The following is a 16,626-nucleotide window of genomic DNA, read 5'->3' on the forward strand; positions in this document are numbered from 1 at the left end:
AGGGGAGCAGTGAGGGAAGAGATGGGCTCCAGCCACAGTGCCAGACCATAAGATTGCTGCAAAGCACCCAGGCACAGCCACAAAGGGCTCAGAGCCTTGAACATGATCCAAATGGCAACATCAGCATCAGCCTGGCTGAACCCCCCCCAGGTTTATTGCCCCAATTCCCCTCCCTGCTCTCACACTATTGGAGTAGGTGCTGCCTCCATCAAGGAAGGGATCTGAAGGGACTTTGACCAGCCCCCTCCCACCCCAAACACTGTGAGGAACCATGGAAGTGGCATGGGGGTCCATCCCCTGCCCATCGCTTCTCTCCACACCCTCCCAGCTCTGCACTGCCCAGTTAGGCAGCTGCAGGCTTCCCTAACTCAGGGTGTGTCAAGAGGGGGCTCAAATGGGCACCACTGCACCCTGCCCAAGCCTGTCCCAGTCCTGAAGCCAGGGTACTTGGTGCCAGCTTGGGGTTCCCAGTTAGCACTGCCACCTGCAAGGGACCAGCTCCATCTGCAAGGGACTCCCAAGCTTGTCCCAGCCGAGAAGCAGTCCAAGGCAGGGCTTTTCTCTGACTGCCAGCACAAGAGCAGGGTGCAGGAAAGATGCTTGGCAGCAGGCCCAAGCATACTCCCTTGGAGGCTGCCTGTGATCGCTCTTTTCCTCCATGAGCTGCAATGCACTGAGAGGGCCTAGAAAAGCATCATCCATCCCTCCCTGCCACTGTCCATCGTTTCCTGCCAAGCACCATCACACTGCACACAGCTGTAACCTCTCTACAGTCACACAAACACCTCTCCCTCAGGGGAAACCCAGAGATGAGATGGCACTCCTCTCCTTCTGGCAAGCCAGAGCAAAGCCAAGGAGCAGGCTCGAAAGGGACAGGCAGACAGGGCCGTTGGCTCGGAGCAAGTGGAGCCCTGCCCGAGTTCTGGCCAAGGGCTACAGTCTGTTCCCAGCCCACTGACGGGAGCAGCGGTGGAGGATCTTCCACTGCCCCCCCGTGGCCATCGCGGGAGGTGCAGGTGACCCCCAAAACGGCTGGGAGCCTCGGGGTGCCAAGCCCTGCAGCCAGAAGAGCCCAAGAGACGGTGAGAGAGGTCCTCAGAGAGGCATTCACCCCGTGCCAGGCCATTGTGGGCTGCCACAGTGACAGTGATACACTTGGTGACCTCAATCCTGCCCCACTCTTGTGCCCAGTCCACAACCTGTGCAATATTTCATGGGGCCATACCACAGAAGAGTCCCTGGAGTCCTGAGAGGAGGACAGCCTGAGCCCACACCTGGGAATAGCCCATGCAAAGGAGGAGACAAGGCAGTGCTGCTGTTTGGGCATCCGCATTTATTATATGTCTGGGGCAAGCCCAGGGCTGCCACTTGCCTGGACCGCTCCAGATGAAGGCCAACGACCCGTCCTCCTTAAATATTGGTTATAAAACAAATTTCTTTTTTTCCTTTTTCTTTTTATTAAAAACCTCATCTCTCTCTCCATACTTTTTTTGCCTTTTGTATTTGAGTATAAAAGTGGGGGCGGGTGCTCCGCCTTGCCTGTCGCTACCTCCGCAGGCTGCGCTGTGCCTGCCGCAGCAGAGTGTCGAAGTCCAGGGAGTCAAACTTGCTCTTGACAGGAGCTGGGTCGAAATCCTCCCGGTTTGAATCTGGAAGAGATGGGGAGAGGCTGTGTTGAGCCCATGGAAACACTGGCACAGTTCTGGCCATTCCCACAGCAAACTTCTTATCTTGTTTCACATGCCAGCCTCTAGACCCAGAGTTGGGCCAGCCTCCAACACAGTGCTGGAGAGACAGGGAGCCCCCATTCAACCTCCCTTCAGGGCAGGACCGTTCCTGGATGTGGCTCTGCTGTCAACCCTGACTGACCTCAAGGATGGGGACTCCTACTCCTCTGGAAAGGAAAGAAGGACCCAGGGTGCCAATCCCCCAACTTTGGAGACTGTGCAACTCACCCAAGTCAGCGTAGTTTCTCCTGCAGAACTGCCTGCGGCCACCAAAGCACAGGTCGAAGGGCTGCTCATCTGGGCGCCGCAGCTTGTGTCCACTCTCAATGGCGGCAAAGGCTTCCTCAGCATAGCGGTAGGTGACAAAGCCATAGTTATCCCTGACACCAGAGGAGATCAGCAGCAACAGTTATGTTTGACCCCCCTTGGTCTGCACCATCCCCTTGAGTAATGGGAAAAGGGCAAAGAGGAGTCATCCCTGGGAATGGACTGACCCATCTCCCCACTGCGCTTACCCCTCGGAGCGGAAATGCAGGGTACACTCCTCAATGTCCCCAAACACAGAGAAGCGGTGCCGCAGCTCCGACCGTGTCATCCTGCTGGGGATCTTGCCGATAAACACAACTCGCCGCTCCTCCTGCGGGCAGGGATGCCCTATCCATGAGCAGGACCTCTCGGACATAGCACCCCCCTGCATGGCCACCCACCACACTGTGCCCCAGCCAGGGCCTCCCAGCAATGCTCCTGGCAAGGCTATGCCCCCATGGCTTTCTCGAGTGACAAAGGGGCTGTGGACCCCCAAATTTCCAGCCCTAGATTGCCAGCCCTCCATCACTCACTATTGCACGTTCCTTCTGGAGGATCCTCTGCCTTTGGTAGTGGTCCTGTGCATCATAACTGTATCTGTCAGGGCAGAAACCAGACACGTGAGCTACGGAATCATGGGGGTGTCAGAAGATTGATTCCAAACACAAGGAATATCTTGAAGGAGTGGGTCCATCCCTCCTCCACGGGAGGCTGGGAGATGGGTTGAGGAGAGCTCACACCCCCTGCAGGGTGGCCACACTCACCTTCTCCACCTGTTACTCCTCCTGTGGGGTGAGGGGGAGCGGGACTGGCTGCGAGACGTGGACCTGGACGAGTAGGAGGATGTTGATGATGAGGATGAGGACCTGTCCCGGGACCTGCCACACGACCCACAGCTGGAGCGAGAGGAGGAGCTGTGGGAACATCTTGAGCGGTACCTGGGGAAGGAGAGATACAGCTGAGCCCTCCCTTTGTCCAGCATCATGAGGCTCCAAAGGAGAAAAGACCTCCATCATCCCCATGGTATCCAGCATCCCACTCAGACAGGACCCATCCCCAGGATGGGAAAGCCTCTGCCCAAGATTGCCAGGGCAGTAACAACACTACAGAAATGTTGCTCCACTTGGCTCCCAATGCCACAGAGAAAAGAGCAGGCTCACAGGAGGCACAGCTTCTGAAGAGCAAGAAATAGTCATGGGGGAACTGTGAAGCACAGGGCTGTGCCTGGGAGAGCCCAGGAAGGGCCAGGACTTCTGAGCTGAGCCCCACATGATGCACAGGACAACAATGGAGCCATCGCATGCACGTCGTGCTCAACAGCTGTGTGAACGGTGACTGCAAGAGCTTCTCCAGCAGGGCCAGGGAAAGCTTAAGGACAGCAGGACCGGAACACCTCTGGGATTAAGCTGTGCTGCCTCCAGCCAGGAGCCCAGTCCTTCTCCAGACATGCTGGCCATAGGTGGTCCCTGCCATTGGCAAACCCTGGGCTGGCAGGGCATGCTGCCTGGCTCTGCTATGTATTCTCCTGGAGGACTGCAAGTCAGGATGGCACAGTACATGGGGACGTTTTCCAGCACTAAACCAGCTGATTTGCTGGAAAGCCAAGCCAGACACATTGCTTGACAGTCCCCAAGCTGCACATCCATGGAGCATGGCATTTATATACCTGCTCTTTCCAGCTCCAGCCTCTGCATTTACTGGCCATCTGTGGAGGAGTCTTGGTTGGACAGGCCCCTCATGCCCAGGGACATCACCAGAACTGGCTGAACACCAGGAGGAGGACAGAAAGAGAAACCCTTCACCAGCTCCAGTGCCTCCCAGCCCAGCTGGGGCAGGCTGCACATCACTCAGATGCACAAGGACTCTGAAAGAAATGCATCCCACAGAGACCAAGGTGTCCCACTTTCCTACACAGCCACCTCCATAAGGAGAACAGGGAGCCCCCGAGGCTGCCAAGCCAGACAGGTTTCTCCCTGCTTGCCTCCAGCAGCTTCCTCAAGAACTCCACTGTGGCTCCTCTCATTTGCACACCAAGGGCTGACGCAGCCCCACAGCACAAATATGAACACCTGCCATAATACCCCAGAAAAAGCATCCAAAAGCAAAGATGCAGCCAAGGACTTGTAGCACGGACTGGGTGTTCCAGAAGGAGTAAGGAAGCCTAGCTCAGTTGTGGCTTTGCAGGCACACCAGCCCAGATGTGGGCTTCAGCCAGACATGGATGGGCAGGGTGTTGCTGCAGCTCCCCCAGCCTCTGTGAGTCAAGCATCTCTTCAGAAGGGCCACAAGGACAAAAAGAACAAATCCAGCCATCTAGTAGAACCATAAAGATGTGTCTGTGCACCTGACCATCCACTGGACAACTAACCCAACAGCAAGCAACAAGCCACTGCTTACCTTCGCCACCGCTTGGGGGGTGGAGAGAGCGACCGTGACCGGGATCGGGAGGACGAGGATGAAGACGAAGACGAGGACTCGCTAGCTCCATCTGAACTGGAGCTGAAAGAACGGCTGGCGCGGCTCCGGCCAACCCTCCAACTGTCAGTGGAGGGGCTGGGTGAGTCCTGGGGTCTCCGGTAGCAGCGCAGGGACCTCTTGGCAGCAGCATGGCTGGGCTGGGCACTGGGAGTCCGCACCTCCTGATCCCGGCAGGGGGATGCAGCTGGAGACAGGAGCACTGAGGTGGGGGGACTGCTACACCCAGTGGTGGCCTTGTTGGGGATGGTAGTCCGATAATCCAGGGGAGCTAGGCAGGCCATCCCCATGGGCTCCTGGCTGTGCCCCATGGTGGTGTTAGGGGCTGGTGGGATGGGCTCAGGTTGGTTCAGCGTCCGTTTGGTTAAGGAGGAGATGGGTTTGATAGTGATGTCTCGGTGGTGTTTGACATTCCAGCGGGAGCCACCCTTGGCAGGGGGCTGCGTGCCAGGCATACTGCTGCTCTCGGGCTGTGGTGTACCCAGGATGCAGTAGTCGTGGTCTCCCGAGCAGACGTGGCTGGGGGCTGTGCTGGCAGGGGCTGGTACCATGCTCTTCACCTGGATCTTGTTTGAGGGCAGTGGCTTGGCTTTCATCAGCTTGGTTGTCTTCTGGGTCCCTTCCTGGGGCATGGACCCAGGTGACTTGGTCTTGGCCAGCAGTGAAACAGCAGGCAAAGGCTTCCAGAGCTGGTGGGGAGGTGTCGCTGGGGGCGTGAGGCCTGAGAGAACACCAGAATGCTTACAAGAGCAGCCGTTTGCTGCAACCCACCCAGCTGGGGCTCCCTCATGTTCTGGCCCCCCTCACTCCCCAGGGTGCCCCCTAGACACACAACAGCCCTGCCAGGACCTGGCAGACTCCCCTGCCTCGCCACAAGTATTCATTACCTGCCACATTGGCCAGCTCAGAGGCCTGCAGGCCATCCAGGGGCTTCCTGTCCTGCTGGGTTGGTGCATCTTGCTGGGTCTCGGGCCTGAGAATGGGAAAGGAGCCTTGTCAAACACAGCAGGCAAAGCCTAGCCCCACTCCCCACACCTGGGGCACCCACTCAATCTGCCCCACTGGCCAGTTCACAAGGACAGAAGATCCAAGAGAGCTGCAAGGATAAAACTTGCACAGCCTGATCATGCCCATCCCAGTTTTTCCCCCCCTCAATGCCAGCTCTGTCACAGTCCAGTGACAGACTCAGCCCCTCCTGGGCCAACGGACACAGCCCCAGCACATTTCAAACCCTGCCAGGACTGAAAGCTGCCCTGTGCCCTTGCTCTGCTGGGCTCCACGCTGGGCACCAGCTGCCAAGGTCTTGGTACTCACCCAGAGCTCCCCATCAGCTGCCTTTCCTCAGGGGGCTGTACAGGAGTTTCCTCCTTCTTGGCTGAAAAGAGAATAGGTAGGTGAGAGTGGCAACAAGTGGGGGCCACAGAGCACCCCAGGAACAGCTTGGAAGCGGTTTCACAGCACCTGAAACCCCGATCCCTGAAGATAGGAGCTGCACATCCCTTTTTCTTCACAGATACTTCCACCACCCCCTTGGTTGCCCTGAGGACCCCCAGGCGTTTCCACAGGCCAAGGAGATGAAGGCAGAGACAGGACAAAACACTTGGGCAGGGTAACACGAGCCCACAGACAGCAGCATCTCAGCCCTCCCACTACCACCCTGCCACAGGGAGCATGGACAGCCCAGGGAGGCCAGCATGGCATGGAGGGAGCCCTGCAGGGGATGGCAGGCCAGATCCGCACCTTCAGACTTCTCAAACTGCTCCAGCAGGCTGGACAGGTCAGTGGCTTCAATCCCTGGGCCAGGGAGAAAGCACAGCAAGTCAGGTCAGCTAGAATTCTCCCAGCACCACAGTGATGCACCCCCGCCCCATTCTCCCCCTGCATCAGCCTCCCTGGATGGTGGGGCAAGCACTGGGGAGGAGAAGCAGTGACAGAGCTTGCAGCAGCTCTGTGTCCCGCAGCAGGGACAGGAGCACCCAGCTCTGCAGTCCCAGAAGGGAGTAGTTTCAGGACAGCCAGCCCAGACCATCCGTTGGAGGCAACATCCTAGCAGAGTACTGGGAAGAGACTGCAAGCCTGTGGGCATAGCTTTGCCACCCTCGCCCCCAGAAGTGCCAGGAAACTGGTCCTGCTACCCAGGTTGCCAGCAGCACCGCAGCCTTGCTGGCTGGTGACACTCAACCCAGAGTCCTGCACCCCTCCCACTCACCGATCTCGCTGATGAAGGCTTGCACGATGTCCTTGCTACTGTCGCTGCGCTGGGCTGGGCTGAGGAGTGGCTGGTGCCTCCATGGCTGCACAGTGGGTGCCTTGGTGGGAAGGCTGCTCTCTCGACCTGCTTTCGGTGGTGGTGCCACAGCCTGGGAGGTGGATTTTTGGCCAGGCGACTCCTGCCCAGCAGCTGCCTTGGGCTCCAGCAGGGCTTTCTCCACTGCCTCCTTGCCTGGCCCTGCAGCCTTCTCCATGGTGTGGGTGTCAGGGGACTCCACAACAGGGGCAGGAGACACCTCTGCTGGACAGCAGATGGCAGCTGGGGGGGCCTTTGGGACCTGGTTGGGAGCTGCAGCCTGGGGCTCCTCCAGAGGCTGGGTGGGGACAGCCTGGGGGACTGGCACTGCAGGAGGGACTCTGCTGGGCTGGGCAGTGGCAGCTGAGGGGGCTGGCAGGGGCTGGGTTGGGGCTGGAGTCAGAGGGGCCTTGGGGAGAGAGCTGTCTCCTGCTAGCCGTGCCTGCCTCCTGGGGTCTGACACCCTGCCAGTCGCTGGCCTGGCCGGGCCACCTGCAGCCCCCGTCTCACTGGCCAGGGTAGTGGGCAACTGGAGAGGGAAGGCTGGTGGCTCTGGGCAGCTGAGCAGAGGGGTGGCAGGAGGCTGCCCATGCAGAAGGGCTGTGCCAGGGTGGCTGCCAGCTGGGAAGGCAGTCGTGACCTGCACTGCTGCTCCGGAGTCCCTGTACGCAAGGGAAGGCACCGGAGGTGGCATGGGGACTCCTGGCCAGTAGGATGGTGGTGCCCACCCAACTGGGGCATAGGGGCCACCTGGGCCAAACAGAGGTGGGGGTGGCACAGGTGGAGGGGGCCAGGCCATGGCTGGAGGTGGGAGGCCAGGCACCACGTGAAAAGTACTGGAGGAGCTGGCACTGGGTGGTGGGGGCAAACCATGGCAGCCCATGGGCTGCGGGGTGAAGCAGGGCCAGGAAGGCACTGGTGGGTAAAGGGCATAAGCACCGGCAGAGGCTGGCGGCATCCCGGTGGGGGCCACCCCAGCAGCTGGGGGCACGTTGGGTGCTACAAAAGGCATTGGCGTTGATGGGGGTGGTGGAGCCATAGTGGGTGCTGGGGCTGAAGTCAGAGCAGTGGGAGCTTTGCCAGCAGGAGGAGGGACAGCAGCAGGGCTGGTGGGTTTGTCTGGTCCCTTCTGAGCACCATCTGCCTCAGTGGCAGAGCGCAGGGGTGACACCAGGCAGGGGATCTCTGCCAGCTCTGTCGGAGGCTCAGGGACACTGGGCCACTTGCTGGCCACTTCCTTCTTGCCTTCCTGGCTGCCACCCATGCTGGGCTGACGGTGCAGCATGCGGATGCGGTACTCCCGTAGGCTCAGGGCCTTGGGTTTGGCTTCCTTAGGCAGGCCCTCACTCGGCTCTGCTGCTGGCAGGCTCTGGGCAGGCTCCAGCCCCACACCTTGCTCTGGGAGCTGAGAGGCAGCCTCCGAGACCCCACTGCTGTGTTCAGCAGATGGCCGTGCATCTTCCTGGCCCTCAGTCTGGTCTGTCAGGCTGGGACATGCAGCTGCTGGCTGCCCCTCCATGCTTGGTGCAGTCTTCTCCAGGGGCACCAGAGTCTTGTTCTTCTCCAGGGCCACATTCACCATTTCTGGTGCTGGCTCCTTCTGCAGCTCCTGCTTCATCTTCTTGGGCAGGAAGGCCCCTGCTGTGCTCCGAGGCTTGCCCCGGGGCCGCGTTGCCCGCTCAGCATGCAGCTCCATCTGCCCCTCCTTCCGGGCTCGTTCCAGCTGCTGTGCCAGGAAGTCTGAGACCTGAACAGAGGGACACGCTGCCCGCTGCCGGCTGATGGCTGCCTGGACAAGGGGCTGTCCAGAGCCAGTGGAACGGAGACGGTGGGCTACACAGTCCCTGCCAGGCCTGGCCTGCTTGCTTTGGTCCTCCTCTGCTTTCTTTTTCCGACTCTTCCTTGCTCTCTCACGGCCCCGTCCCTTCTCAGAGCATTCACGTTTTCCACCTGCTGGGGCCTCTGTGCTGTGCCAGGAGCTGCTGTTGGGATGCGAGGCTCCACGTGCTGCTGTCTCCGGTGGGGAGGTGCCCTCTGGGGTACTGCATGAAGGCTCCTTCCCAGGCAGTTTCTCCTCCTCCTCCTCTTCCACCCCATTTTCCTGGGTTGGAGCTCCTGGCAGATCCCCTTGATCTTCTGGGATTGACTCCCTAGTACTCTCCTCTGCTGCCAGGAGCTGGGGCTCCAGGTCATGGGAGCTGGGAGTGAAGGGCTGCAGAACCACAGGGATCTCCACACTCTCTCCCTCGCCAGGCACAATTTCCAGCAAGACAGGACTGCTCAGAAGTTCCTTGGCTACAGGCTCAGTGTCAGGGTCCAGGCACACAGTGAAGGTGGGCAGGCAGTAGGGGTGCATGGACTTCACGAGCTCACTCAGGGACACATCACCTGTGTTGATGATGCAGGGGTCTTCATGCTCCTCCAGCACTGCCCCAGCCTTGCTCACACAGAAATCCACAGCCTCCATGCTGCTGTCTAGCTCCAGGCTCAAGGCAGCCTCCTCCTCTTCTTCCTCCCCATCACTGCGCTGAGGCAGGGGCTGCTCTCGGGCTCGGTGCCGGCTCACCTTCCGCTCCACCCTTGGGGTGCTGCAGACTTGCTTCTTTGGCAGCACTGGGTCCTCCAGGCCATGAGCAGCACGGTCCCAGGCCAGTTCTGTGTCAGTCTGGGAAGGGGGACCACAGCAAACATCAGTTCCTGGGCTTTTACCAGCACTCCCCCAGGACAGCCAACTGTGGGTCTACTGCAACTCTACAGCAAAGCCCCATGGCAGACAAAAAGCTGGGACACATTTGACCTGCCCAGTAAGACACAACAGAACTGGAAACCCGACACTCCTACAGGAGCATCCCCAGTCCCTGGCACCCACCACCTCAGGCAGACCCTGCTCCCACTGCTACTCATGCCTTGCAAAAGCATCTCTTCTTGGAAAGGATGCCTGTGCCAGGAGGGAAGGCTGGGGCTGGGGGCTGCAGCAGGGACAGTTATCCCAGCACCACCCCAACACTGCTGCCTCAGCTTCCCCTGCTCAGCTGCTCACCTTCCCAACCACAGAGACACTGCTGCTGCTGCTGAGAGGCCTGAGAGTCTTAGGCTGTTCCAGGGTAGGGCTCTCACACTCCAGCAACGGGCGGGATAAGGTGAGAAACTTCTGAAACTGGAAAGATGGACAAAAAATGAGACAGTGGCAGGTCTATGCTGCTGGAGGGGACAGGCCATGCCCAGCCCCACAGTGCCTACGCGCTTCACCCCACAGAGCCCAGCAGGAAACAGCTCTGTTTCACCCACAACGCACACAGCTCCCATTAGGGACATGCTGCTCCCCAAAGCCTCTGGCACATCTCTGGCTCTACATAAAGACCCAAGGAGAAGGCATGGTGCCCCCAGAGCCCTTCTCTCACATTGGGAACATCATGAGAGTACATCTCAAGAGTACTGGGGACCAGGGTCCTGCTATTTCAGGGCACCATCGTGCTAAAACCTAGCAGAGCCCTGCCTGAACATCTTCCCATGGGCTCTGGGGGTCAGGCTGGATCTGCCCCCCAACTCACCGAGGGATTCTCCCGCTCACGAGGCGAGGTCAGCAGCTCGGCATCCATGATGGTGTCAAAGGGGGACAGGGTCTCATCATCCGTGCTGTCCAGGATCTCTGTGATGGCAGTCAGCAGGGACAGCTCGTTCTGTGCATCCAGGCAGGCCCTGCTCTGCTGCAAGGGTAGGGACAGTCTCAGAGGGCAATGGGATACAACCACAAGACCTGGACACGGAGGACACTGCCACCACTCCCACCCATGCCACCACCAGGGCCAGCTCGGCCGCCACATCCTGCATCTGTGTGTGAGCTCCCACCTCGCTCAGAGAAAGATCCTCAATGATGGAAATCACAGAGGAGTCGAGATAGTTCTGCATTGTCCCCAGGATCTCTTCAGCTTCTAAGATGGTTTCTGCATCCAACGATGTTAAATTCAGGTCATCCTCATCGATGGAAAAGCACTGTCGAGGAGCATGGGGAGCCAGGTAAACACTTTGCACAGCCCCACTACCAGCACTGATTTCCTTGCAGTACACACATGCTCCCAACAGCCTGCACTACAAATAGTGGCTGGGCACCCCCAGCACCCCGAACATGCAGGGGAAGCAGGTGGGACACAGCTGCAGATCAGAAGGTGGCACAGGGGACCTTCCCCCTTGCTTTCAGGAGAGTCCACTGCACAAAGACTTGTGCTGCTTTCATCCCGAGACCCTTCTGATTACCCAGGATACCTCCACACCAAAAATTTCTGCCTGATTCACTCTGCATGACTGGAAAAGATGAATGGATAAAACCCCCAGGCTCTGCCCAACACCACACACTGGTCATGCAGGACAGGGAGGGGACAGGCAGGCTCCCGCCACCTCATGGACTGTCACGCGCTCCTCCAATTCCAGCTGTTGGCGCTTCAGATAAGCCCAAAACCATTACGAAATTCATAACAAAAGTGCAGGAGTCAGCAACAGGGGTGCAGCCAGCTGCCACTGCCGGAGTCCTACCCCAATACCTCTGCTGCAGGCTACAAGGGGACATGGTCTGTGCTTGCAATCCAGGACCAAACCAGCTTTGTTACTCTTCCTCCTTCAAACTCCCAACCCCACATCCTTTCCAGTCCCCCAGCCACCTCCAGGGATGCTTGGGTAATTCTGAATAACTTCAAGAAAGTATTTGCACTGCACTCCAGGGTGCCACACAGCCGTGATGCAGGATGGCCAGATGCTGGGCAAGGCAGCTGAGCAGAGCTGCAGGACATACAAAGCAGAGCAGTAGCACAGATGTGTTACCAGCACGAGACAGGATGCGAATTCCTGTTTGTAGATGGGCTTAGGCAGAGAGATAATGGAGACTGGGAAGATAAGGCCACCAAGGACAGAGCCCTGGGAGAGTACACCTACCTCCCAAAGCTAGCTGGGAGCAGGCTGTGACCCATCTTCCTGCCCTTGGAGCAGCACCAGCACTGTGAGAATACAGCTGAACCTTGGGGGATGCACATCTGATGCAGCTCATGTGTTTCACATAGGTACCACAGCTTGCATGAGCCTATGCCCATGCAGAACAAAATGTACCTCGTCCCTATAGAGAACCTGCTAATAATTTGAAATCCTCTTCTAGCAAGCAGTAAACTGCACCAGAGAGACAGCAGGCATTTCATTAAATAGGTGTTTCTAAAATACGACAGCACCAAAGCCACATGCCCAAACCCCTGGTCCCTGGGGCTCTTCAGAGACTTGCTCCAGTAAGACAGAGCAGGCACCTCTGACCACAGCACAGCCAGGAGCCCTGTGCAACCTTAGAACACAGGCACCCCAAGACCAGGCTGGGAATCAAAGCCAGAACACCCACAGCAATGCCCCAAAGCTACTCATCCCAAATTGCCCTGGTCTGTGACACGGCAGCCCTAAAGACCAGGAATCTGCAGCGCTTTGGGGCTCAGCTGGCAGCTTGGCAGCCCAGACCAGCCTCTCCCAGGGCCCTCTGCCTGGAAGTGGAGCCCACCAGTGACACCAGGACACCACCCCACCATGCAGATCAGACTATGGAGCAGTTTTAGAGCAGTTTTACTGCTCAGCATCTCCAGTCCCCTCCCTCGCCAGTGCTGGCTGTCGGTCAGAGCACGGCGCAGAGCGCAGAGCCTGCTGGCAGCCCTCTAGGCGCAGCCTGGCTGTGATTCCCGGCCAATCCTCATGCAGATACTGGGAGGACATCCAGGCTCACACACCCAGCCCCGGCGTGCAACCCTGAGTCAGCGGTGACCGTCAGGCAGAAGCACCCAGGCCACCGGAGCAGCCAGCAGGATGGAGCATCAGCAGCCCAAGGACGCGGGGACCATCTGACCCCTGCCTGGTGATGGCTAAGGGATCCAGGGGACACCCCGGGGCTGCACAGCCCTGCCCATCTAGCCACAGGGCTGGTTCTCCCCAAGGAAAGCATGTAATAAGAGGTTTCCAGCTGTGATCAGCGCTGGACATTTGGAGGGAGGGAAGTAAAACCCTCCCACTCAAATGGCCTCTTCCTGCGGCTCCTGCCCACAGCCCGGGAGGGAGGGAGGGCAATCTCGCATGCCTTCGTCGACTCCCTTGACTCAGCACCTTGCAACAAGGAGTCCCACAGCCGTGAGTCACCGGCCTGGGCTGTGTTCCCCCAGGACTCCCTTTGATCCACCTGGGGACAGGCACCTCCTGCAGCCCTCATCGCTTGAGAATCGCTTGGCTTGTGCGTCGGGGCGGGGGTACGAACCAGCCCAGCCTGCTCCCGTGTCCCTGCCTGCTCTCCTCCCTGCCAGAGACCCCTGTCACTCCTCATCCGGAGGAGAGGAGAGAACTCCCCGTGCCTTTCACAGCTCCCTGTGTTTGCTTCACAGCAGCGCAGCGGAGAAGAGGGTCACGGGAACGTTCAAGGACAGGCTTCAGCTCTGGCCACGCTGTGCCCAAGCAACCAGCACTGCCGGGGAGAAGGGAGGATGCCCAAAGCCCCAGAGTGGGCTTTGAGCACGCGAGGTGCTGGGATTGCAGCTAACTGCTTGCAATGGACACAGTCTAAGCGTGGCCACTAGCTCTTGCGGCACCCACCCGGCACAGGGTACACTGCGCTCGCTGCTCTGGTCCCCGGAAGGGACAACGGAGGCCCCCGCAGGCCGCTGGTGACACGTGTGCCCGGCGTGCTGCGGCTACGCCCCGAGCACAGGGCGGCCATGGTCTCCGGCTGCCTGCCAAGGCCGCTCTTAGAGCGCCGGAGCTGCCGGCAAGGGCGCGGGGTGATCCCGGGAAGCCGGGGGGCTCTGCCCGGCTTACGCGGCACAGCCAGATGATGCTCCGTGGATTCCTCTGCTGCTTTCGGAAAACATCAGCCGGGAACACACCCCGCTTCCCCCATATGCAGCCCACTCTGCTCGCGTCGGGGAGGGGCGAGACGGGGTCGGCATCCTCCAGCCCGGGCTCGGGATGGCGGGGGGGGTGGTATCCCCTGCAGCCCCTCGGCCACACAGGAGGACCCTGGCGGAGGCAGAAGCCTAGGGCTTCCCACAAAAAATCCCGACAAACGCACGGCGCAGGTGCCCCCGAGTCCCCTCCTGGGGTGCTGCATCCCCACGCTCCCCGTCCAGACAGCAGCGCACTCGCACCCAGCCCAGCCCCGGCAGGGCCCACTGAGGCCGGTGACAGCGGCAGAGCCGCTCCCCACACCTGCCCCGGCGCGGGAGCGTCTTGCTACGGGATAAGCCCCGGGTACGGCTCGGGGAACCCCCCCCGGCCCGGGCCACGTTCTGCACCCAAAGCTCCTGCCACCGAAACCGGCGGGTGTCGGTGTCCCAAACCGCGCCAGCCCAAGCTCCCCACGGCCGCAGGTGGCAGAGGGCGGCGCCGGGATGGAGGGACCGTGGGGGAATGACTCGGGCGGCATCCCTCTGCCCCTCACTACCCAAGGCCAGGGTGTCTCCCGCAGGGGGCACCAAGCCACCCGTCCCGCCGAGTCCCGTGGCCGTGGCGGCCCCCCACCCCCCCGCCCCAGAATCTCCGCGCCCACACCCCACCTCGGCGGGAGAGATCCAGGCACCCCATTCCCCCCCCACCCACAGAAAGGGCGCCCCACTCCGGGTGCAGCGGGGTCGTCGCCGGCCCGTGCTGCGCCCCCCGCCCGCCGCCGGCGCGGCGGGCCCGCTCCCGGCACACGTGGTGCTGCCGCCGCGGGAGCCGCCCCGGCCTCCACGTGTCACGGCGCGGACCGCCGCGCCCCACCGCCCCTTACCTGCAGGGGGCTGCCGGCGCGGAAAGGCGCCTCGCGCAGGGCTCCGCCGCTCGCCAGGCCCCGCGGAGCGGCCGCGGCGGCAGCGCCACCGGCCCCAGCCCCGTTGGCGGCGGGCACCGCTCCGCCCCGCCGCGCCGCCATCTTGGCGCCTCCGCTCCCAGCGCGGCCACTGCCAGGCGCGCCACGTGACCGCTGCCCGTCCCACACTACAGCTCCCGGCGACCCCCGCACCGCCCCGGCCGCGCGCGGCACGCCGGGACCGCACCCTTTCGCCGCCAAGAGGCGGGCACCGGCCTGAGGGGGCGCCCCGCCCCGGGAGCGCGGGCAGCCATCTTGAGGGCGGGCACACCCTCGGGCTTCGCCGCCATCGTTGTAGCGGGCGGGGACGAGGAGGGTCGGTCCCGCCCCGCGGTGAGCGGGGCGGCGCAGGCGGGACTGGCGGGAAGCGCCCCCTGGGGGCGGGGCAGACGCGCGTTTTCCCGCGGCGCCGCGGGCCCGCCCCGCCGATCCTGGCGCACACGTGTGCGCGGCCGACCCGCGTGTTCCCGCGATTCCCGGAAAGCAGAGGCAGAGCTGCTGTGGGTGCAGCGGCTCACCGTCCCCCGCCCGTGAGCCTTCCCGGTGCCTGTGCAGTACTGTCATGGTGCTCCATACAGCTCAACCTCGTGTGGGGCTGGTGGAGGTGACACGCACAGGCGGGATGAAAAAAACTATCGGGTGTGAAAGAAGGGATGGGCACTGTGAGCTGCCGTGCAGCCTCCTGGCTCAGCGATGGGGCAGGATACCCAAGTCACTGCTTGTGCCTAGGCTTGTGCTGCTTTCCAGAGCTGGCACACAGAAACTCACCTGGAGAATGTGAGGGAGCCAAAATCGGCTCAGTGGACACAGCTGCTGTCCAGCCTGGCTCCTCAGGAAGGCAGGGGATGCTAGTGTATGCAGGCGCTTGGCCTGGCTCTGTTTGGTACCCTCTGTTCAGGAAGGCCAGGGTCCCTTCGAATGCCGTCACTTCCTGTGGCTCTTCTTCTGGCTTCCAGATGGGACAGCAGGATCATCTCATGGGGTTCAGGGATGTGCTTACAGCAGCACAGGTGCAGTGTGGACATGTGGTTGGAGCTCTGCAGATTTGCCTGGGGGGAGCTAATTGTCTTGGCCTCTACATCAGTCCCCGGGGCACAGACCTGCCCAGGCCAGATTCCCTTGGGGATCCACAGGATAGAGCTGCTTTTCTCAGCCTTGTGTGCCTGGTCATTGAGCTGAGCTATGTCGGACACATACAGCCTCATCCTGCTGCTCTCCTTCCTTCCATCCCTGGCACAAGGGACTTTCAAATGTGATCACTTGTCCCATGTCACCTCCTGCCTTGCAGGGGCTGCTCCTCCCTAGCCACAAACTGGCTCTCTGTCCAGGGGAGCTGCTCCTCCCTAGCCACAAACTGGCTCTCTGTCCAGGGGAGCTGCTCCCCTCCACCTCCTCGTCCAATGAACCCATAGCACCTCTCACCAAAATGCTGTCCAAGCAGCATGCAGGCTGCTGTGTCCTTCTCCAGGGCCATGGATCCATGGCTGAGTGCTGCAGAGCACGTGTGTTGCCATGGGGGGATGTGAGCACACCGCTGGGTGTGGGGGATTTTGCTGGATTTAACAGGCTCCTCAGGCCAGTACCTGCCTCTGGCACTGCAGAGGAAGCAGGGGAGGCTGGGCAAGTGCTCCAGGCTCTCTGCAGCCCAGGTGTGGTTGCGCCTCTGGACACTTTGCGTCCCCTGAGCTCAACACATCTAAAGCAAGGAACAAGTCACTTTTGAAATGCCCATGTCTCTCTCCACTGGCCTGAGGAGAAGCTGTCCATAACCTGTCACCCAGAGACCTGCTTACAAGGATGTGGAACAATGTTCCCCTTGGAACCTTGCAGCTTTCCTCCTCCTGCTCCACACCCTCCTCTCCTGTCATGTCCTCTCCCTGAGGCACATCCAGGGCATGCAGTGACCTGCCTAATCTCTCTGTGCCCGTGTGGGGCAGGACCCTGTGGCACAACAAAGCTGATCTCTTACAAAGCAAGCC

At 60.6% G+C, this 16,626-nt stretch overlaps 1 protein-coding gene across 1 annotated transcript; it reads right to left on the reverse strand.

Annotated features, from left to right (window-relative positions):
* Positions 1-1,319: 1,319 nt before the first annotated feature.
* On the reverse strand, positions 1,320-14,710 carry PPRC1 (PPARG related coactivator 1). Its single transcript, XM_069019855.1, has 14 exons — positions 14,570-14,710; positions 10,645-10,788; positions 10,347-10,502; positions 9,836-9,952; positions 6,718-9,460; positions 6,249-6,302; positions 5,823-5,883; positions 5,396-5,481; positions 4,431-5,229; positions 2,798-2,971; positions 2,567-2,630; positions 2,243-2,364; positions 1,956-2,107; positions 1,320-1,649 (listed from the first exon to the last, which is right to left on the reverse strand). The coding sequence occupies exons 1-14, from the start codon at positions 14,708-14,710 to the stop codon at positions 1,546-1,548; spliced, it is 4,917 nt and encodes a 1,638-aa protein (XP_068875956.1). The 3' UTR covers positions 1,320-1,545.
* Positions 14,711-16,626: the final 1,916 nt, after the last annotated feature.

This window comes from Aphelocoma coerulescens, chromosome 6 (assembly GCF_041296385.1).
Source record: "Aphelocoma coerulescens isolate FSJ_1873_10779 chromosome 6, UR_Acoe_1.0, whole genome shotgun sequence".
Classification (NCBI taxonomy): Eukaryota; Metazoa; Chordata; class Aves; order Passeriformes; family Corvidae; genus Aphelocoma; species Aphelocoma coerulescens.